Source organism: Wyeomyia smithii, chromosome 3, assembly GCF_029784165.1.
Source record: "Wyeomyia smithii strain HCP4-BCI-WySm-NY-G18 chromosome 3, ASM2978416v1, whole genome shotgun sequence".
In the NCBI taxonomy this organism is placed as follows: domain Eukaryota; kingdom Metazoa; phylum Arthropoda; class Insecta; order Diptera; family Culicidae; genus Wyeomyia; species Wyeomyia smithii.
Genome location: NC_073696.1, coordinates 34,182,759 through 34,205,846, shown reverse-complemented (window position 1 = coordinate 34,205,846; position 23,088 = coordinate 34,182,759). Strand labels below are relative to the sequence as shown.

Genomic DNA, 23,088 nt, shown 5'->3' with positions numbered 1-23,088 from the left:
CACAGGCACAGATACCACTTTCCCCGAGCCCAACACGACGGAGATGCGCGTCAAATCTATAGTGATTGGACATAAGCCGGGACATCACGCAAATGAAATCCCGACCTACATCCAACCCCTTGAACCACGGGTTCGTCGACACCTTGGGGATTATGGAATGTAACCACCTTCCCAGTTCCCATCTGGTCCAAGCATTTTGCCAACTGATGATCGTATTCTGACGTACAAATGAGAAAAATTCATTAAAGGCAATTGGTCTTTCATAAATTCCACCGTTTGTTGCGCCCACCTTAGCCAAAGAGTCCGCTTTCTCATTGCCCGGTATCGAGCAGTGAGAAGGGACCCACGCTAAGGTAATCTGATACGATTTTTCGGATAAAGCACTCAGATGTTCCCGTATTTTCCCCAGGAAATACGGAGAGTGCTTAATATCTTTCATCGATCGGAGAGCCTCAATGGAACTGAGACTGTCCGTAAATATGAAATAATGGTCCGTGGGCATTTTTTCGATAATCCCTAGGGTGTACTGCGACGTAAACAGAAGCAGGATTATCAAGCTTATGGGAGACGGTTAAATTGTTATTGAAAATACCGAAGCCAGTGGACCCATCAAGAAGTGATCCGTCAGTGTAGAACATATTGTCGCAGTTGATGTTTCGATATTTATTGGAAAAATTTTTGGGGATCTGCTGCACGCGTAAATGATCCGGGATTCCACGAGTTTCTTCTATCATGGATGTATCGAAAAACACAGTAGAATCAGAAGTATTTGATAAGTCGACACGATTTGGAATATTCGAAGAAGGGTTAATATTATGGGACATGTGATTGAAATACAATGTCATAAAACGGGTTTGAGAATTAAGTTCGATTAACCTTTCAAAATTTTCAATCACAGGACGGTTCAAGACCTCACATTTGATAAGATTGCGAGAAGACAGGCTCCATAAGCGGTTTATCAATGGTAGTACTCCAGCTAAGACCTCCAAACTCATCGTATGGGTCGACTGCATGCAACCCAAGGCGATACGCAAACAACGATATTGTATTCGCTCCAGTTTGATCAAATGTGTGTTTGCTGCGGAGCGGAAGCAGAAACACCCGTACTCAACGACAGACAATATCGTTGTTTGGTAAAGCCTTATAAGGTCTCCTGGGTGGGCTCCCCACCATTGTCCGGTTATTGTACGAAGAAAATTCACTCTTTGTTGACATTTTTTCATCAGATACCTAACGTGACAACCCCAGGTGCCTTTAGAGTCGAACCAAACACCAAGATATTTGTGTACCAAAACCTGAGAAATCGTTTTACCCATTAATTGTGTTTGAAGCTGAGCAGGTTCATGCTTCCTAGAAAAAACTACTATCTCAGTCTTCTCCGGAGAGAATTCGATACCTAGCTGTAAAGCCCAAGCAGACAAATTGTCCAAGGTATCTTGCAATGGTCCTTGCAAATCGGCAGCTTTGGCTCCTGTAACAGAGATTACACTGTCGTCTGCAAGTTGTCTTATCGTGCATAAATTTGCCAGACATTCGTCGATGTCATTTACATAAAAGTTGTAAAGAAGGGGGCTTAAACATGAGCCCTGGGGAAGACCCATGTAGCTAATGCGAAAAGTTGCCAAATCGCCGTGCGTAAAATACATGTGCTTTTCGGACAGCAAATTGTGCAAAAAATTGTTCAAAATTTGAGAAAATCCTTGTCGGTGAAGTTTACCCGAAAGAATGTCAATAGAAACGGAATCAAAAGCCCCCTTAATGTCCAAGAACGCAGACGCCATTTGTTCTTTGCGAGCATACGCCAGCTGAATATCTGTTGAAAGCAACGCAAGACAATCATTCGTCCCTTTGGCACGGTAGACCATTTGATTCGACCCAGTGGTCGACGGAGTATCATTTTTTCCATCAATTTCCGGATGCAGGATAGCATTGCAATCGGCCTATAAGAGTTGTGATCAGAAGCTGGTTTCCCTGGTTTTTGGATGGCGATCACCTTCACTTGCCTCCAATCCTGCGGTACAATGTTTTGCTCAAGTAACTTATTGAACAAGTTCAACAAGCGCCTCTTGGCATTGCCAGGTAGATTCTTCAACAAGTTGAATTTGATTCTATCTAACCCAGGTGCGTTATTGTTACAGGACAGGAGGGCAACTGAAAATTCTGCCATCGTAAAAGGTGATTCTATCGCGTCGTGACCCGGAGACGTATCGCGAACAAAGTTTTGCGCAGGAACAGAGTCCGGACATACTTTCCTGGCAAAATCAAATATCCACCGACTTGAAGACTCCTCGCTTTCGTTGACCGTTACGCGATTCCGCATTCTTCGGGCTGTGTTCCAAAGAGTGCTCATCGATGTCTCCCTCGACGTCTCGTTCACGAACCGACGCCAATATCCGCGTTTCTTTGCTTTAGCCAGGCTTTTAAGCTTGGTATTAAGCTCCGAATACCGTATATAGTCGTCGGGTATACCTCCCTTCTGGAAGGCCAAAAACGCGTCGGATCTTTGCGTGTAGACATCGGAGCACTCTTTGTCCCACCACGGAGTTGGAGGCCGCTCTTTGATCGTTACGCCGGGATATTTCTTCGTTTGGGCTTGCAACGCGGTGTCGAGGATTAAGCCCGCGAGGAGGTTGTATTCTTCATGTGGTGGGTGATGTTGAATCGACTCGACCGCTTTTGAAATCATTTCCTCGTATAACTTCCAATCGACATTCCGTGTGAGGTCATATGGAATGTCAATTGGTCGCATGCGAGTTGAACCGTTAGTAATTGAAATAAGAATAGGCAGATGGTCGCTACCGTGAGGATCGAGGATTACCTTCCATGTGCAATCCAACCGTAGCGACGTCGAACATAAGGATTGATCCAAAGCGCTTGGGCGCGCTGGAGGTTTCGGGATACGTGTCATTTCACCGTTGTTCAAAATAGTCATGTCGGAATCATCACAAAGGTTATAGATTAAAGAGGAGCGGTTATCATTGTAGGGGGAACCCCAAGCCACACCATGAGAGTTGAAGTCTCCCAAAATCAAACGTGGCGAGGGAAGAAGTTCTATTAAATCAAAGTGCAACCGTTGCCCAACCTGTGCTCTGGGAGGAATATATATTGAGGCAATACAGAGCTCTTTACCTTGTATTGTCATTTGACATGCGACAACTTCGATGCCTGGAATCGAGGGGATGTTAATACGATAGAAAGAATAGCACTTTTTAATCCCTAAAAGTACTCCTCCATATGGGGTGTCTCGATCAAGGCGAATAATATTAAAATCATGGAAGTTGAGATCAATATTTGAAGTAAGCCAAGTTTCACAAAGGGAAAATGCATCGCATTTGTTTCTATTTATTAAAACTTTAAATGAATCCATTTTTGGTAAAATACTTCTACAATTCCACTGTAAGACAGAGATAGAATCCTTCGTATACGCAGATGAATTAGGCATCGAAGGATACAATCGCTGCAAGGAGGGGCCATTGGGCAGTCAACTGCTTCAAAAATTATCTAAATGTTGGGAGGAATGCTGTAAGAAAAATTTTAATTGGATCGGGTACATTGAAAGTTTCAAAAATCCAGTCCACAATGTCAGAAAATTTCACTAATCCAGAGTTTGTTTCATCAACTGGGCGTGCAAAAGGAACAACTGGGGTTTTAGATGTTCCTGGCAGTGCTGGGAACTCCTTCTGGGACTTTAAATTTGCAAGCCCAGGAGGAGTTTGCTTCGGTTTTTCCGCAGCACTGTTTGGTTTGTTCGTACTTTTCATTATACTTTGGGAAATCTTAGGACCTTTACGGGGAAGTTTAGGAGAAGAAACATTTTTCCTCTTCCTAGACTCCTCAGGATTGGCATAAGATGTTGCCGCTGATGAATCGTCAGAATCGGTTTCATCAGAGGACAACAGATCAAAGGGGTTCGATGTTATGGTAGAAGTGGTCACGGTCTTCTTCAGCATCTCAGCGTAAGATCGCTTGGAACGCTCCTTAAGTGACCGCTTGATTTTATCTCTGCGCTGCATGTACACCGGGCATGTGGAGAGCTCATGCTGATTTTCCCAGCAGTGAATACATTTTTCAGCATTTACACTGCAAGAATCGTCCGCATGAGCAGCAGTAGGCGGCTGTGTGGCCTAGCTGCTTGCAACTGGTGCAATTCATAACACGGGGTACATACAATCGCACAGGCAGACGAACCCGATCGATCGAGACGTGGCTAGGGAGAGCAGATCCGGCAAACGTAACACAAAACGAGTCTGACGGAGTATACACTTTTGTGCCGTTGACAAGAGACACAGACCGCAACTGCTTGCAATCTATGATCTTTACTTTTACGTCGTGACACAAAGCATTTTTGAAGCAGCCAAAACCGCTTGCCAAGATACACTCGACCGACAGACTCGAATCGGTTATGACGCCGTCGATCTCCACGTCTCGTGCGGGTATATAAACGCGATACTCGCGTGGAAAAAGCTCGGAGCGAGCAATAGCGTTGGCCTGTTCCAGGTCGCTGACCACGACACGGAGCTTGTTGGGTCTGACCTTGGAGATTTCGGTCACGGCCTTGTACCCCTCCGTCAGGTCTTTCGAAATCTGCAGGATGTTTAACGGTTTCGATTACGGTCCTGCTTTTGGCCGAAAGAAAACAGTAAAGCTGCCATGAGATCCGTCCGGGTAAAGCCTGGGGCGAGGGGGGACTGGAGAATTAACAGAGGAAGGGTTGGCAGGAGGGACAGGGTCGGAGGGGTTCGGGGATGGTGGCACGGGAGGCGAGGGATCTACATCCATCGCGCTAAATCTAGCGCACTAGCGCTGACAGAACACGTACCTCTTTACTTCTCCTTTCAGCAGTGTTGGTTGTCCGAACGGTCGAAGCTGCAGCCGTTACAGCCAGCAGCACCAATACAGCAGCTCCAAACAGCCACCAGCAGCGAGCCGGGTGTGTGATCACTCAGCACAGCGACACAACTCGCTGTCAACTGTTGGCTTCTTCTTTTTCCTCCTTTGCGTTGAGATTCTCGTCCACTGCTGTAGCACAAATCAGTTAGCAGCCAAATCGGCTTACGCACCAGCAAACAGCCACGATGCGAAACAGTTGCACAAAGGCGGGCGACCTTGAACCTTCACTCGACCAGGCAAACAATGCCAACACTTGCTCACGCGTCTTTTGTTTTATATTCTATCGAAGCGATCACCAAACACGTCCGATACTGATGCGTGTTCGGCACAGAATGGATTAGGGATTTTGATAGCTGTTTATCGATGAAATCAAAACGCACGTCAATGAAGGCAGAGGAAGAGATAGAGCGGTTGGGCAAAAAAAAAATAAACGCGTATCAAATGACGTCTTTATTTATATTAAATTGTTGCCTTGTTGAAGTAGATTCACAACTATTTTGGTGGGGTCGATGGTCGATGAAAGAGAATATTATTATTTAGAAACTCCCAGTCTTTCCTACAACCGCCCTCCCACTCCCCGTTGTTACGCCAATGATTAATTAGCGGTCCGAAAACTGATAATAGAGTATCACGAGTCTGCTGATGTCATCCGTCAACATGGAAAATGTGCTGAAGTGAAAAATAGAGTGTGAAAATAGTATTTATAAATATAGTAAATGATGACGTGCGATAAAGTGTACAAGCGATACAAAATAGCTATTTAGAAAGGCCGACTTATACGTCTTGCGGTTGTGTAATCGGAAACGCATCTGACCGGAGATTAGAAGTTGTGGGTTCGAGTCCACCTGGTGGACTATATTTTTCGTAAATTTTTAAATAACTATTTCAACAGTTAGTACAATCTTCAATCGTCAGCTCCACATTTACTGCTTGAAATAGAAATAAAAATAGCTTGACTTGCATTATAGTCATTAAAAAATAAGAAAGTATTTATAGTTTTTTATGAATTATTTGAAGAAAATGGATAATCTTTTTTGGTATACTATCATTGTTTTTTTTTTACATTTAGGTTTTTATCCTACGATAATACCACAATATATCAAACAATGAATGGTCGCAGTGGTGCAGTCTTCTACAAGGGAAAAATATCATGCGATAAAAACCATGCTACAGCAAAAGTTTTAGACTACAAAACCGATAAACATGATCAACACTCGCGTCGCTTTGCTTTATAATGAGCAGCAACGGTTTGTGCCTCGTCGACTCCAATACTAAGCCTCTACTGTAGCAAATGTCCATCTTGAAATATTTCACCAGCGGATGAAATATTTCCCTACAAACAATGCTTAATTTGTGACTGACTACAGTTTATTGTTTCCAAACTCTAACTAGTTTTTAAATTGTTGAACACAGATTTAAAAATAACATGAAAGCAAATATGTAACACAATATAGTATACGTGATAATTGAACATCAGTGACCGCAACTAAACTGACCGCGTGGCAAACAAAGAGCTTTAACAATCTTACTATATGCGGAATGATGAATGTGTCTAACCGAATAGACACTACGTTTCGATTCGTTCTCAAATCTACGAAGCATGAAAATACAACAAAATCTAGCAATAGGCGATAAAATATTCGTCATTAGGTTATTAATATTCAAATTCAATGATGACTGTAACATGAAATTCCAAGGGAAATACGGCTTCTTCTGTTCTCAGGGTGAATCAAAACGCTGGTACGTTTTATGTCCTATGTTATGTTATTAATTATATTATCACTAGGGATACCATCCGTCCTGATTTAGCAGGACATGTGCTGATCTTGAGATCCTATCGGGGCGTCCTGATTTATTTTTCTTATCTAGCATTTGTCCTGATTTTCATAAGAGATGCGATTTCGTTCAATAATCATGCTTATATTGCAAGGCAAAACTCGGTAAGTTTATTCACAGTAACATTCATATTTGATATTTAAAATTGTTGAAAATTACTCAGTACTGTTTTTCAATTCCTTGAAAACAAAAGTGTTGCTAGTTCGATTTCGTTGCTATCTGGTGAAAATAAAAAAATAAGTTGAGAAAAAAAATCATTTCGTGTGACAAATGGACATTTTTTTCTGATATAATTCTAAAAGTAACATTTTAAGAGGCAAAATTGCAAAATTGAACGTGATAATCTTTTTTCGGAATAAAGGCCATAAAGGGACCTATTACAAAAGACGAAGCGAGCGGCTCGCCTGACCAATTGTGGTATTACAGTTGGTGAGTCGGCTAGATTTTGGAAGAGTAGCTCGTCTGCGAAACTGCTCGACTCAGCGGTCACCAGCCAAGTTCCACTCGCGTTTCCCAGTATAACATTTTGTTCTCGTCTTGTCTGTGAGTGGAGGCGAGGCGGGTTGCACACCTCGTTTGTAAAGAGCCACAAAATCTAGAAAAATCTGGATTATTTATCTGAGAGATTAGACATCAAATCTACCTGTAGATACCTGTTGAAAAATCTGGATAATCCAGATAAATTTTTATACCTGACCGCACAGCGTTCACTGCGGGATTTCTTTTTTGTTTGAGCTTGAGTAAAGTATACAGTATTAAACGTCTGACAATTTTTAGGTTCAATTTTGAACAGTTTACGTGTGCTGAATTCTTCGGATACCCGCGAATGACTAACAATTGAAAGTTGCTCTATAAAATTGGATCGTTTGAGATACATGTTATATGAATAAACAACCGAATAGCATTTTGAAGTGCAAAGCGCCTACCACGAGTTTGATTTATTTTTACCTCGAAGAATGAAAATAATTTAGATCAAATTTGTGTCGAAAAAACAGGTGTCCTGATTTCTACCCCCGACCTGATGGTATCCCTTATTATCACAGCCCTGTACTGCAGCACAGATTCTTCCGAATTTTTTCGGTCTGATCGGAGTTTAAAAAAAACACAAAAAAGGCTTTTAATCAAAAGATTTATTCAGTTTTTTGCATGGGTGTTCCTTGTTCATAACACGCAAGTGGGTCATTTCATTCTAAACCTGTTTACCTTAAACAAATTCTGTAGAACATTTTTGTTTCAATCAATGTTTTTTTTTTCAACGCAAGTAGTATGAATGCCTCACAGCAACACGCTTATTGAATTCAAATTATTTTTTTACTCCTTCTCTTATTGTAAAAAATCCTGTTTTCTCGATTCTTCAATTAGTTTCTCACAACAATATGTGCTTCAAAAATGTCACACTAAAACAAACTTTCTTGCGAAGAGGTTCTAGAAAGAAATGACCCAAATGCAAAATAGTTAAACGCGACAGAACTTGAGACTGCGAATCAAGTGATATAAAAAAATATTCTTATCTATTACATGTGCCTTTTTGATTCGCCTTAATGCTATAATCAAGTAACCGACTGCAATTTATTACTAGCGCTCAAAGTAAACTTCCAGTTTAACTAACAGAATGTGTTTCCTCTACTAATTGCAAAATATATCCTATCATGTTCTCATTATTTACTTCGACTAGTAGTGACGCAAAATGTGAACACTTTATTGTGTGAAACTGTTAAAATGCTGCAACAGTGTATGAGTAATAAAGCTTGGAAACTTAAATTTCAATGATAAATCTACTAAGCTCAACAACCTTTTCAATGCTTCCAACAGTATTTACTCTGAGTCGATTACATTAATTTACGGGCATATCAAGGATAAACTTTGGTCACTTTTCTGCACGCCACAGAAAACGAAATGTTTCAAAAGCTGCTCCATTAACGTTAGCTCAGGCTTCGGCTTATTCCATCATCTCACAAACTTTTTGAACAAAACAAAAAATATACGCATCTCTTTTCTGATTCTTTCTCAGTCAGCTAGTTTATATAAATTTTTCTTTGCACGATGAGAGGTATTGTCCTAACAATCCAGTTTTTTTTTCTTTCATATTACTGTAAACAATATCAGGACCTCATTCACAGCCCGTTCTTAGCTGAACAGTTATCTTTTTATTTTCAGATTGTTAGTGGTTTTTTTTTAGCAAAATGAAATGATCTCCGCATGATGTTGTAAAGTTCTGCAGCATTACATTATGCATATTCGTTCGAGCAAAAATTTATATTGCAAAATTAGACTCATTTTTCATTCGTTCCAAACATCCAAGACCATTCACACGACATCTCAAACTCAAGCTCGTGCTCACAATTTGAAGCACAATATCGCTAAAGCACTCAGAGTTGATGAGAAATGCACTTGTGGCTTTATCACTCGGTAGGTGGTGGAATTTACGTCTCACAATGTCTCAGTCGGCAGGAAAGCTAGCGACTAGTGATAACTTGTTGGTGGTTAGAAGTACGAAGTCTGGTAAACGAAAATACCACCACGTACCTACCTTACATTAATGGTTACATAGTTTGCCATGACTTACTGTGGTAGAATCTGCCTAAGCACTACAGATAAAATTTATCAAAATCGTTTATCCCTCGTTTTGTTTCGTTATGACCTTCTTCGGGTTGTTGGTTAACATTTGTTTGATCTTTCGAGGTGCATTTCATCCGAATCGTTTTGCGAATATTTTTTTTCAAATGCATACTTCCATACGTACATTCATGACTACACAGATTTTCAATGTTTTGTAAAATTACTCGACTTTTCTCGTATTTCTATTAACACTGTTCTGTTCAGTTAATCTCTGCTCTGCAGCTAAATTAAAATTAATTTTACGCATTACCATTACTCATACAACGACATTTGCTTTAGTAAATTACAACATGCTAACCAGCGTAATACAAACGACACTGAAAGCCTCAGAGCCTTATCGTCATTTACATGCGATTCTGATCGAAATGAAATGCACCTTGAAATTCGTCAAACAAAACGCCTCTCACTTCTTCTCCCTCGTATTACTCTACGGAATAGAACGACGCACGCATACCGGCTAGGATGCTAAACCATTTTACTGATCATGTCCGCTTTTGAGCCCACTTGAAATCGTCAGCCCGAGGTTTGTGGCCAGTGCATGTTTCGATAACAGCTTCCAGTGCGGACCAGAATCTACAAGAAGAAAAAATAAATAAATAAAACTTTGTTTTCCACTTGATTTACAGGTCATTGCTTTTTTAATTTTCTAACTTTTTCCATTAAAAAATATGCTGGTACTTATCACGGGAGTCACTATATGGTGAAATATATTTCACTCTCACGCTCACTTCACTTTTTGAGACCCGTTCCACCTCAAGTGAGGTGACAAAAATCACCTCCGTGAAGTGAAATTGACAGTGAAGTGAAATTGAGTGTAAGACAAGAGAAATGAGAATGTGTCCCAGCTCAAAAATTTCTACGTCCCAGAAAATCGATTTTTTCGTTTTTTAGATAACATCAGATCTTGACGTTTTCTGCATTTCTAAGACATTTGCCAACAAAAACAATTTTGTTTTTGTACTGAAAATTTAATGAACTAGTGCACACATTTTTTTCATCGGTCAAAAAGTTGAAACTTCGGTGCTTATTACGGAGGTTACTCCACGGTGAAATATACTTCACTCTCTCGCTCACTTCACTTTTTTAGACCTATTACCGATTCCACCTCAAGTGACCACTTTGAGGCACGGATCGAATACTGATTCAGTTTGTTACTGAAAAATATAACCAATGGGGCTTATTACGGGAGTCACTTCACGGTGAAAGTGATTCCCATTTGATTTGCACGCGTTTTTTTTTTCACGGTGAGATTTTTTCACTTCGTTCTCACCGTGAGGTGACATCCGTAATAAGCCCCAATATCCATCAATTTTCAAGACTTATCCCATCTTCGCGGAATCATTTCAGCGTTCAAAATGGTCGTGAAATTATTCCACGTAAAACGTCGCTTATTCCGTTTTCATTTCAGTGATATGACACTCATATTGATGCTTATTACGGGAGTCACTTCACGGTGAAATCAGAGTAAGGTGAACAAAATCCTATTACGGGACTCACGTAAGTGAGAAAAACGTCGCGAAGTGACATCTGCCGTGGAATCTGGGTTATTATGAGTGTCATATCAGTGAAGTGAGAACGGAAAAAGCGACGTTTCGCGTGGAACTGTTTCACGACCATTTTTGACGGTGAAATGATTCCACGAGGCTGCCATAAGTCTTAAAGTTGATTGATTTGTGATCTAATGGTAAATATTTTGATTTATTCTAAAATAACGAAGCGAATCAGAGTTTTATCCGTGCCTTAAAGCGGTCAATTTTTCATATTTTTGCCCGATGAAAAAAATGCAAACTAGTTCAAGAAATTTTCGATACCTAAAATAACATTTTTTTATACCGAATGTCTTAGGAATGCAGAACACGTCAAGATCTGGTGTTATCTAAAAAAACGGGAAAAAAACGACTTTCTGGGACTTGGACATTTTTGAGCTGGGAAACAATCCCATTTCACTTGTCATATTCTCAATTTAACTTCACTTTCAATCTCACTCCACGGAGGTTATTTTTGTCACCTCACTTGAGGTGGAATCGGGAATAGGTCTAAAAAAGTGAAGTGAGCGTGAGAGTGAAATATATTTCACCGTGAAGTGACTCCCGTAATAAGCACCATTCTATTCATTTCACGGCAGATGTCACTATGCGACGTTTTCTCACTTAGGTGAGTCCCGTAATAAGGCTTTATTCACTTCACTTTGATTTCACCGTAAAATGACTCCCGTAATAAGTACCACTAACTAATAAAACGTTTTTAAAATCTCAATCTCAACAACTCATCTTCAAGGGGCATTCTATAGAAAACTCCACAAAAATCCATTTGAATAGGTAGATTGAATCATGCTGTCTGCGCCAATGTTATTTATCATAAAATGTACCACAGCTTTTCCGAACAAAGTGGATTTTTATTTGCAGAAATGGTAAAATTAAATTCTTTTCTCACCTTCAGGTAAATTAAATACAAAATTGCTAGTTCTATAAAATGGAAGATAATTAATGGGAGAACATTGTTGAAATCAAATAATTATTATCACGATTTTATAGTTTTAAAAAAAAAAGTGCAGTGTGTGCAGCCAAATTTATAGCATCAACTAGTAGATTGCGTGAAAACAACAATAGCTACTACTTTGAATCAGCGTCATGACTTGTTGAAATAGAATTGAACGACCATAACAGAGCCAAGTAGTCGATATTTGAGTGAATGTTCCAGAATCCAAGAGACAGCGAAAGAAAAATGTCTATATCTAGATTGAATACTGTTGAAATTGGTTTAGTGAGCAGCTGTTTTCAAACTTTGAAGACATCTTCGGGTAAGCTAGTGCATTATTTCATTAAAAATCTTCAATAACTAAAGAAATACAAGAGATAAAAATAAACCTTCTTTCGTCAAATTGTTTGTTTTGATGGTAAACAATATTATAGAACATTGCAAAATGGTAGAAATTCTCTAGGAAAAATTATGTTCAAAAAATAGAAATTAGGGCCATTCTATCGAAGACTCCACAAAAGTCAATTAAAAAATGCAGAAAAATGGTGTCTTTAGCAAAGTAGTTAAATATAAAATTTTCCATAACTTTTCCGACAAAATTTGCAAGTTTAAAATCGTTTCTCACTGTTAGGAGGATCAATCATATAATTGTAGCTTCTATAAAATGGTTCATAATTATTGTAAGAACTTGCTAAGGCTAATACGGCTTTATAACCAATCTTTTGGGTCGAACTTGTATGGTATTTTGATAAGCATTTGATTTGATTTTGCAAAAAATTCATTTCATCAGTATCTTGCAAATATTCGAGTAAATTTGCAAAAGTTGAAGGTCATATTCTAAAAAAACATCAATTATTTCATCTTAACCTTGTTCGAGGACACTATTATAATTAAAAAAAAAACAAGTTTATATATATAATAAGCTGAAAACCGAATAGAAGCTGAAACAGTTTTGGATCGAAGATTGAATTTGATTAAAATTAAGAAGGGGATTTGGATATAAATTCAAACTGAATTGGCTTAAGGTTGGATTTGGATTGGATTTGGATTGGATTCGGATTGGATTCGTATTGGATTCGAATGGATTTGGATTGGATTCGGATTGGATTCGTATTGGATTCGAATGGATTTGGATTGGATTTGGATTGGATTTGGATTGGATTTGGATTGGATTTGGATTGGATTTGGATTGGATTTGGATTGGATTTGGATTGGATTTTGATTGGATTTGGATTGGATTTGGTTTGGATTTGGATTGGATTTGGATTGGATTTGGATTGGATTTGGATTGGATTTGGATTGGATTTGGATTGGATTTGGATTGGATTTGGATTGGATTTGGATTGGTTTTGGATTAGATTTGGATTGAATTTGGATTGGATTTGGATTGGATTTGGATTGGATTTGGATTGGATTTGGATTGGATTTGGATTGGATTTGGATTGGATTTGGATTGGATTTGGATTGGATTTGGGTTGGATTTGATATGGATTTGGATTGGATTTGAATTGGATTTGAATTGGATTTGGATTAAATTTAGATTGGATTTGGATTGAATTTGGATTGTATTTGGATTGGATTTGGATTGGATTTGGATTCGATTTGGATTGGATTTGGATTGGAATTTGATTGGAATTGAATTTGAATTTGATTAGAATTGGATTGGATATGGCTTAGTATTAGATTGGAATTGAATTGAAATTGGCTTTACATATCATTGGAAGCGGATCGGAATGGGAATGAAGTTGGATTAGAATCGGATTGGAATTGGGTTGAAATGAGATTGGTACTGGATTGGAGTTTGATTGGAATAAGATTGGATTGGATATGGATTAGAATTTGATTGGGATTGAATTGGAATTGGATTGAAATTAAATTGAAATGGGATTGGATTTGGATTGAAATTGGATTGTAATTGGATTGTAATTGTATTGGAATTGGATTGAAATTGGATTGAAATTGGTTTGGAATTGGGTTGGAATTTGTTTGATATTGGATTGATATTGGATTGAAATTAAATCAGAATTGGATTTAAATTTGGTCAGAATTTAATTGGAATTGGAGTAGAATTAGATTGGATATGGATAAGAATTGGATTGGAATTGAACTGGAATTGGATTAAAATTGGGTTGGATTTAAATTGAAATTGTATTGGCATTGGATTGGAATTGGGTTTAAAATAAATTGAATTTGGATTGGAATTCGATAGGAACTTCTTTAGAATTGGATTCAAATTAGCTAGGATAGGGTTGGGATACGAATGGAATTGGATTGGAATCGGATTGGAATTGAAATGAAATTGGGTTGCAATTGGATTGGAATTGGATTGGATAATGGATGAAAATTAGATTTCAATTGGATTGGATATGGATTAGAATTAGATTGGAATAGGATTAGAACAGGATTGTAATTGAATTTGGATTAAATATACAGTATTAATATAATAAATAAATAAGATCTGGATTTAAAATTTAGCTGAATAAGAATTGGATTTGAACTGGCTTTGAGGTGGATTTGATTCATGTTTGGATTCCGATTTAATTTAGGGAGAATTTGAATTCTATTTTAATATTTGGATAAGATTTTAAATCGATTTGGATTTCAATTTGATTTGTACTGAAGTTTTTGCAGTACGTAGTTTCACTGCGTTCTGAAATTGAGGTGTTTAATACAGATTTGGCTACTCATGAAATCGGTTTTACATATATTAAAATATTTAATTGACATTAAAACATCTCAGACTTACCGGATCTTTTCCAGCGGCCAGTTGAGCCAACCTGTGGTAATACAGAAGTACGTTTCATGCGGGGCTACATGATGGATCCGATGATGTCGCCTTGGCAGGATGATGTGGTGGTTCTGCAGAAACAGTACCCACCTCGGTAGACCCCAGTAGGTGTGAGACCATTTATGAATCTACGACAATAAGTTAGCATAGGTTAACTTTTTTCATATGACCTTGACCATGACAAAGAAAACATTACCTGATTTGTCATTGCAATGAAAATAGAGCACAGAAACAGGTACGCACTCAGCACGTACTCCTGCTGAATCTCGGAGTTGGATCGGGTGAAAAAGTTCCACGCCAGTTTGCCGAGAATGGGCAGCGCGACCATGAAATTGTCACCGTTGGTTTCGATGAAATCGTGCCTCGTAATGGACGTCGGATCGATGTGGTGCTCTCGGAATGGTCGCAGAAAGTTCTAAATTAGATAAAAACTTTTGTTGTAACCTAGTTAAATGATACTAGGATTATGGAGACGCACATTGCTTTGTAAGCTTTATGAGGTGCCATGCGTCTCCATCAGATCGCTGAAAACAATCAATAGTTGAAAAAATCTTTTTTATCTCACCTTTCCTAGAATTGGAAGATCCACTGATCCCCAGGTGTCGGCTCCCCAGTGCACTAGACCGGAACCAAAGTCAGCGGTAAGAATGCCGAAAGCAGCCGCCACCACCACTTTGCTCACCCGTTCGATGCGAAAGTGTTTAAGGATGAGAATCAAATTAATCAGCATCAATGTTATGCAAATGTAGACACAGATGATTTCCTGAGTGCGTTTACCTGAGTGAGAATAAAAATATAAACGTATAATGTTTTATGACTTTTAATTGCATGGTAAATCAGTGACGATAGTGGTTTTACTTATATTGTTTTGGTTCCATTCAATTATACACAAACGTGCATCAGCGACTAAATGAAAAACAAATAATTTAATCATTTCAACTCGAATGAATTAGCCCCACAGAATCAAATCTCATAAACTAACGTTAACGAAACCACTCGTAATTTGTCACAACAAAATAAATCACTATTGATAACCGTCCTCCCCTCTCGAGAAAAAATAGAAATTCAAAATGTCGATCAATCAATCCGATTGAGTACTAACATTTATTGTTTGCACAAGTGCTGTTCAACCCGGAACCATATAACTGAGCACGATAATTCCAGCATACAGGTTAATAAACATCGAGGACAAAATGCGTAAAACAAGCCACCCCACCGTCCGCAATGGCAGCAATGCTGGCCATGCAGTGACCAAATCAACTAAGCTAATGTTGATGAATGGTGACGATAATGATTCAACCATTTGTGGTTCCATTTTCCTCGTCATGCCGTCACGGTCCGGGCTACCTTTCGGAGCTAATGTAATTGGTAACTGAATCACCTAATTGCTGCCACGGGTAGCAGCGTTCTTTGTTTCTACCGTTTTATACCTAGACGAGACGGGAGGGGAGTCGATCTGATGGAGCAATTGCACTTGTGCCTCGTCGATCAACCTCCATCATTTGGCGCTTGCATTGTACCCACATCTAAATAAAGGACACAAATCGGGACCCGATGACGAGGTTCGTTTCGCTCGCCACAATGGCGTCAAACAAAACGCCCGCCTAATCCCTCTGGCCTATGTTGTAATATGCAAATTGATTTCGAACGACTGTTGATATTTGACTACATGCTACATGCGGTCTAGCCTGGCCTGACAGAGTGGGCCCGATAGCCGGGAACGGCTACCTGATGCCATGTTTGCTTTTCCTACGAAGGCGAAAGTGGTGAAAACCGAAAACCGAGGGAATGGTGACGGATTATATATCAACTTTCGTCCAGTATTACGGCACCCATTTGATTGTACCCTGCTATAGAATATAAAAATAGAACAAAGATGTTTTGACTGATAGTCAGTTCTATAGGTAAACATCACTCTAAAATGAAAATAAGCTTTATCGTTTACTACTGAAAAAAAGGTCAGGGTCGAATTCCAACGGTTTCTAATTGAAAAGTAAGTTCTAAGAGTAAATCTATAGTCATTGATTTTTATGCAGAATTATGTTTTACAGAGCAGTACCAACTTTTGTTTATCAAAGTAAAACACTTCCCCACGCATCTTCTAAGATGAAGAACTTATATTTTTATCGTTCCACATTCAACACGTCCCAGCGCTCGAAAACAGTTATTGAATGTTTGTACCCACCCGTTACCGGGTCGCATGGTTATACGCAAAGTGACGGAAACCAACTTAACCCCAACCAACGTTACCACCATCCTGCCGCATTTTCTCGGATTCTTTTTACTACCTGTGAGCACGATTTATGGGAATGTTATTTATGGTTCACTTATTCATGACGACTTCTCAAGATTGCCCAAATGCCCGATTGCGGCTGCATGTAATGTAATGGAAGTTGTGCGCCGGCAGAGCTGGTGCATGGTATGGGTGTACGTACCTCCCAGTCAACGTGGATAGGACAATCCAAACATTTCTTTGCTGCCTGGATGCAAAACAGACGTCGCTAGCCTTGTGGGCGTTCTAGTATTAGTGATTAGCTCTGTTAATAACTTCTGTTTTGCAAACTCTAGCTCCAAAGGTAAGCGGGAGAAATTTATTCCTAGCACGTTCTGAGGGCGTTTCTTATCAAGATCGCCTTTATATAGTGACGCGGCTATAATGGAATTGATTTGCTGGTCTTAAGACATTGAAGCCAGCAAACTATGACGTCACTTGCTCGGTGTTAACGAACAAAGACGCAGCTCGGAAATCCATAAAATTAAGACCTGGATTTCTATTGTTATTCTAATCACCTGTTTATATATATTTTCGTGGGAAATATGTTAGTACCAAAATAGAAATCCGGCCGTAAACCACATTTAATCACTAGTCCCTGGAGGGGAAAAATCAACTGAAAACCATTACAATCAACTCTACCGGAATTAGAGTGAATTAATTCACCGCACACTCTCACCACTTAAATATAAAGCAAATCTCATCGTCGTGTGGTCGTGTGTCCATCCAACAACGACGACGAAAACGACGTTATGAAAAAGCGGTACGACAAAATTGCGCCATAATTACGGTCGGCTGGCTCCCGAGCCGGTGCGGATTTCTTGTGTCTCTTAATTTTATTACACCACACCTGCGTTTAGCCGCACTCACGTGCTCCAGCCAGCTCCACCCCGGTGACAGACTGTAACTAGTGTTTCATTGGTTGGCGCCCCGCGGTCCACCGATGAGTTTGTTCGTGCAACGAGTGAACTGTAATCGCGACAATTACAAACTTGTACGCTGACCAACTTTAGACAAACATTTAGTACACACGAGGTATAAACACATAAATGCAAACCACAATGGTGATAACTGGGCACTGCTAACTGCTGCACAGAATTTACTTACCGCTACTGTACAGTTTCGCCAGTTCCTGGGCCCCTTTGTGCTGCGGACCCCAGCGTGGTCGCTTCGTGCCGTCGGCACCATTTCCATTCGATCCGGAGGAGGATGCATCGCTCCGCATTGCATCGGCACTAGCGGGTAGAGTGTTGGAATTAGGATCGTCCTCCAGCATGGAATTCTCCAGGATCTCCCGATCCGTTTTGACCGGTGTCTGAAAGTAGCGATAGAAACAATTTAATAATTCACTTCGATTCGAGAACCAATCGTATCAGTTGCAACATGTGTGGATTCGCCATACTCGAAAAATAACTGAACCGAATAACGATGCCGTAAAGCACTAAATGTTGATTACAGTTCAACAACGTAACGATAAAACTGTTGTATACGATGAGAGAGGTCCAGTCTGGACCAGTCCACATAATACTGAGGAAGACTGTATGTCACAGTCGAAATATATATTTGCGGACTGAATTTCAATATTTATTTCCAAAAAATTTAGTAGAGTATAACGGAAACCGATAACTATTTCTTTGATTGAAACTCTTCTGAAAAACTTCTAAGATTCTTCCCAAAAGAAGATAATTGTAATTTTATTATTCACACTATTGTACTATTGAAAATAGTCAAGCCTTGTCAAAACGAAAAATTCGACCTCTGATTGGTCGCTATATGATTGCTTCCCAAGCACGGTCGACAGAATCATATACCTTGCAATTGAAAATGTGCTATTTGGCCTATATAAGAGCCTGTTTCAGCCGAAGCCGCTCATCATTAGATTCTCTGTTAGCGTGTTGAGCAGTACAGTAGTTAACTTTCGCTCCGTTCGCTTTGTACGTTCGTTCGTGAGTTTGTGTGTTCGCGTTGGAAACCGACGCTACGGTGAACCCTAATATGGGTAAATCAAAAACCAGTTCCAGTACGGGGAAACGGCCTCGGCCTGACAATACGCCTGATCCCGCGGCTAAAAAGCTTTTAGCCAACAACAGATTCGCTGTCCTGGAAAACGCCACGGATTCCGAAGTAGTGAAGAAGGAGAAAATCCCGCCCTTCTATGTGAAATGCACCATCCGCATGTGCACTGAGGGATACAAACTGACGGTTCCGTCGTTGAATCATTACAAGGCGGTGCAAGTGATACTGCAGTAACACGAGGTGAAATATTTCTCCCATGATATCAAAGCCGAAAAACCCCTCAAGGTTGTTCTCCGCGGTCTTCCTGACATGGGAGTTGACACCCTATTGGAGAAACTAAAGGCAAAAGGACTCAAACCAATCCAGATCCACAAGATGACGCGGCACAACTCGGAAGTACCGTGATCAATTATATCTCATAAACCTGGAGACCTGCAGTCCATTTGAGCACTTTTTCACATCATCATAGCCTGGGAGCGCTACAAACCAGTGCATCGTGGCGTCACCCAATACTCTAACTGCTTGCCGTTTGGACACGGGACTAAAAATTGCCATATGGCGTACCGTTGCATCAAGTGTGGCCAAACACACGCCCCCGATGCCTGCCAGCTAATGGAGACTGCCAATCCGGTGTGCGTCAACTGTGGGGCTGCCCACAAAGCAACCAATAGAACGTGCCCGAAACGCAGAGAGTTCATCGAGATTCGTAAGCGGGCCTCCACCAACAATCAGCCAGGTCGCCGAAAGGTGCCCCCAAACAACACAAGGGGTTCTCTGCTCCCGGCACCCCATACCTTTGCTCGCCCAGCTACCGCTGAATCCAACCACCAAACCAGTCACAGCTGCCTCTACGTATGCTGAAGCAACGAGATCCGGTAGGCGTTCACCCCCACCAGGTCACCAGAAAACTCGTCCTCAATGAGTTTCTCCCAAGCTGCAACTGGCACAACTGACAACGAACCCATGCTCACCATGGAGCAATACGTTTCACTGGTCGTGAAATGCATCAACACTTTTCGCACTTGCAAAAGTAGGACTGAACAACTGCAGTCTGCGGTGATGATCGCTTCCAAATATGGACCGTGAAATCATCCAAATTGCCAACTGGAACGCTTGCTCCATCAGGAACAAGAATAACGAGCTTGTTGACTTCCTCAACGTACACAAAATAGACATTGCTATCATCACGGAGACGCATCTCAAACCTGAGGTGAACATCTTCCTTCCCGATTTCCGATTTGTACGGCTGGATCGAGCATATTCTTCTGAAGGAGGTGTGACTATTGCTCTTCGGCGTGAAATAAGCTGTCATCTGCTACCGAGTTTTTAACTTAAGGTCATCGAGGCTGTGGGATTGGAAGTGACCACTGGAGTCGGTCCCATTACCATCATCACAGCCTACTGTCCCAAGCAAATCAACGTAAGGGACGGGTTGGCAACGGACCTAAGAAGCGACATCATCAATCTGACTCGGAGGCAGGGGCAGTTCATCATTGCGGGTGACCTCAACGCAAAACACCAAGCCTGGGGTAACAGTCGACGCAACCAAAACGGCCTGATTCTCTCCAACGACCTACAAGTAGAACACTAGAACATCCTAGGTCCGGCCGGTCCCACCCGGTTGAGCAGATCCGGAGTACACACAACCATCGACCTGTGCATCTCCAATATGAGCAACATCACCAACCCGGTTGTACACCAAGAACTCAGCTCGGACCACTTACTAGTGGTAGTCGAAGTTGGATCTTCTGCTAATCGATTCCAAGTCTCTCCGCGTAACTATCATCGAGTCGATTGGGCGCGGTTCCAGCGATGTGTGGACAACGCAATAGACTACAGCGTCCAGCTTGAGTCCTCAGAAAACATCGACCAGTGTCTTCAGTCCATCGATGAGGCGTTATCCCAGGCTCGGGATTTACATGTGCCAGCTTTCAGTCTGGTGAGTAACTCTCTGAACCTAGACAACACAACCAAACGGTATACCAGCGCTCGGTAGTAACGGTAGTACCAGCGCTCTGGCCTGCCTCACCTAAGGACCAATATCAATCGTCTCAACGAAATCGTCAAAGCCAGGTAAGTGGATCTAAGAAACAAACATGTTTCTCAACATCTTTCCAGTTCGTGGAAAGCCGTTCTGGAGACTTACCAAAATTTTGAAAACCAAACCGAGACCTATTCCCCCTCTATCACCCCCAACACCAATCCCCGGTCATTTTCTTCTAACAGCATCTGGAAAAGCCAATGCACATGGTCAGCATTTTGTCAACTCTCACAATTTGGGTCATGCCATGGTTAGCCCCCACGAGCATGCCGTCCAGGAAGTAATAACTAGAGTCGCTGATCTTCCCTCAGTCATTCCCGATGAATCTAAAACATCTACTGATGAAGTATTAGCTGCCATCAAGCGCACCAAGAACATGAAGGCCGCTGGCGTCTCTCAACCTTGAGTTGAAAAACTAGAGTCGAGAATTTTTCGAACACCTGGCAGCGATCTGTAATAAGTGTCTGGAGCTCAGCTATTTTCCGTCTCGCTGGAAGCTAGCTAAAGTGATCCCCATCCACAAACCCGGTAAGTACCCTACCAACGCTAAAAACTATCGTCCCATCATCCTATTATCGTGCATCTCGAAGTTGTTCGAAAAATTGATTCTTAGTCGCTTACTAGAATTCGTAAACCAGAATAACATCTTTCTCCCGGAACAGTTCGGCTTTAGACAGGGTCACTCCACCGTTCACCAACTCACTAGAGTTACTCAGATCCTAAGGCGGAACAAGTCCGCTAGTAAAACATCTGCTATGGCATTGTTGGACATCGAAAAAGCGTTCGATAATGTCTGGCATAAAGGCCTGGTGTTTAAGCTGCAGCGATTCAACTTCCCGATCTTCCTCGTGAATCCTCAACAACATTCCCTCTGATTCGTTTAACGTAGATGCTGGGGTCCCACAGGGTAGCCTTCTTGGTCCCATCCTGTTCAACATATTTACCTCAGATGCCCCTCCCCTCCCGGGTGGTGGCATCCTGTCTATGTTTGCAGACGACACTGCCATTATCTACAAAGGTCGAGTGATTAGAGCTTTGACGCATAAACTACAAGAAGGTCTGGATGTTTTGTCCGACTATTTCAACAGCTAGAAGATCTGCATCAATGCAGCTAAGACCCAGGCTAGTATATTCCCGCATTCAAAATCAACTCGACTTGTTCCACCTGCCAATGTGAGAATCCATCTCAATAACAACAACAATATCACACGCTTAGCCTTGGGGCTAATAGCGGTCTCGATCAACTAGATTAGTTGATAGAATCCGTTATCGATATTGTTTTTGGCACATTTTGTATGTGTAGGATAAGTACAACGATACACCGTACCCCAGTGCTGAGTCGAGAAAATTTCCAGCTCGAAAAGATCCTCGACTTGATCGGGAATCGAACCCGATATCACAACCGTGTGGGAGAGCTAGCCGACCGACATCGCTAACCACAGAGCCACGGGGACCACGCATCTCAATAACACACCCATCGAATGGTCGAGTGAGGTTGTCTATCTTGGTCTCTCCCTGGACCAAAAGCTTCTATTTCGTTCACACGTAGAGAAAACTGTTACCAAGTACAACATACTGACCAAATCCCTCTATCCTCTCATTAATAGGAAATCCACTCTTTCCCTCGCCAACAAGCTTGTCGTTCACAAACAAATAATTTTACCGGTCATAGAGTACGCTTTGCCTGTCTGGGAGGGCTGCGCTAAAACCCACCATCTTAAACTTCAGATTGTTCAGAATAGAATATTACGTATAATCCTGAACACCACTCCGAGGATACGAAACTTTGAGATCCATCGCCTGGCTGGTCTTTAGGTGCTGGAGGAACGTAGAACAACATCGTTGACTAGGTTCAGAGAGTTCTGCGCCAGGTCACCTCACCAGACATTCGTGAGCTGGTACCTTAGTTTTAAGTTAGTTTTAAGTTAGTTATTCGTAGTTAAGTAGGTTATAAAAATTTATTTTTTCAATTAAAAACAAGTCCTATAAAGGAAGAACTGTAAAATTCTACACAAATAATGTAAATCTATAGAAATAAGTAACCAGCAAACAACAAAACAAAGATGCAGAGCCTTAAAAGGCTAAACAATTATTATGTAAACCATATGGTTACATACCATATCAAAATATAATTAAATATACTTTGAA

General features: G+C 40.8%; 1 protein-coding gene across 9 annotated transcripts in view; it reads right to left on the bottom strand.

Annotated features, from left to right (window-relative positions):
- Positions 1-7,852: 7,852 nt before the first annotated feature.
- The window catches only part of LOC129731370 (plasmanylethanolamine desaturase), a 42,732-nt gene continuing 27,496 nt past the window's right edge, over positions 7,853-23,088 (bottom strand). For all 9 annotated transcript variants that reach the window (XM_055691292.1, XM_055691288.1, XM_055691289.1 and 6 more), the window contains exons 3-7: positions 17,991-18,198; positions 15,177-15,388; positions 14,808-15,026; positions 14,570-14,739; positions 7,853-9,918 (exon numbers count right to left, since the gene is read on the bottom strand). In XM_055691292.1, coding sequence (XP_055547267.1) covers positions 9,828-9,918; positions 14,570-14,739; positions 14,808-15,026; positions 15,177-15,388; positions 17,991-18,198 — 900 coding nt within the window. In that variant the 3' untranslated portion in view covers positions 7,853-9,827. The remainder of the gene's footprint in view (positions 9,919-14,569; positions 14,740-14,807; positions 15,027-15,176; positions 15,389-17,990; positions 18,199-23,088) is intronic.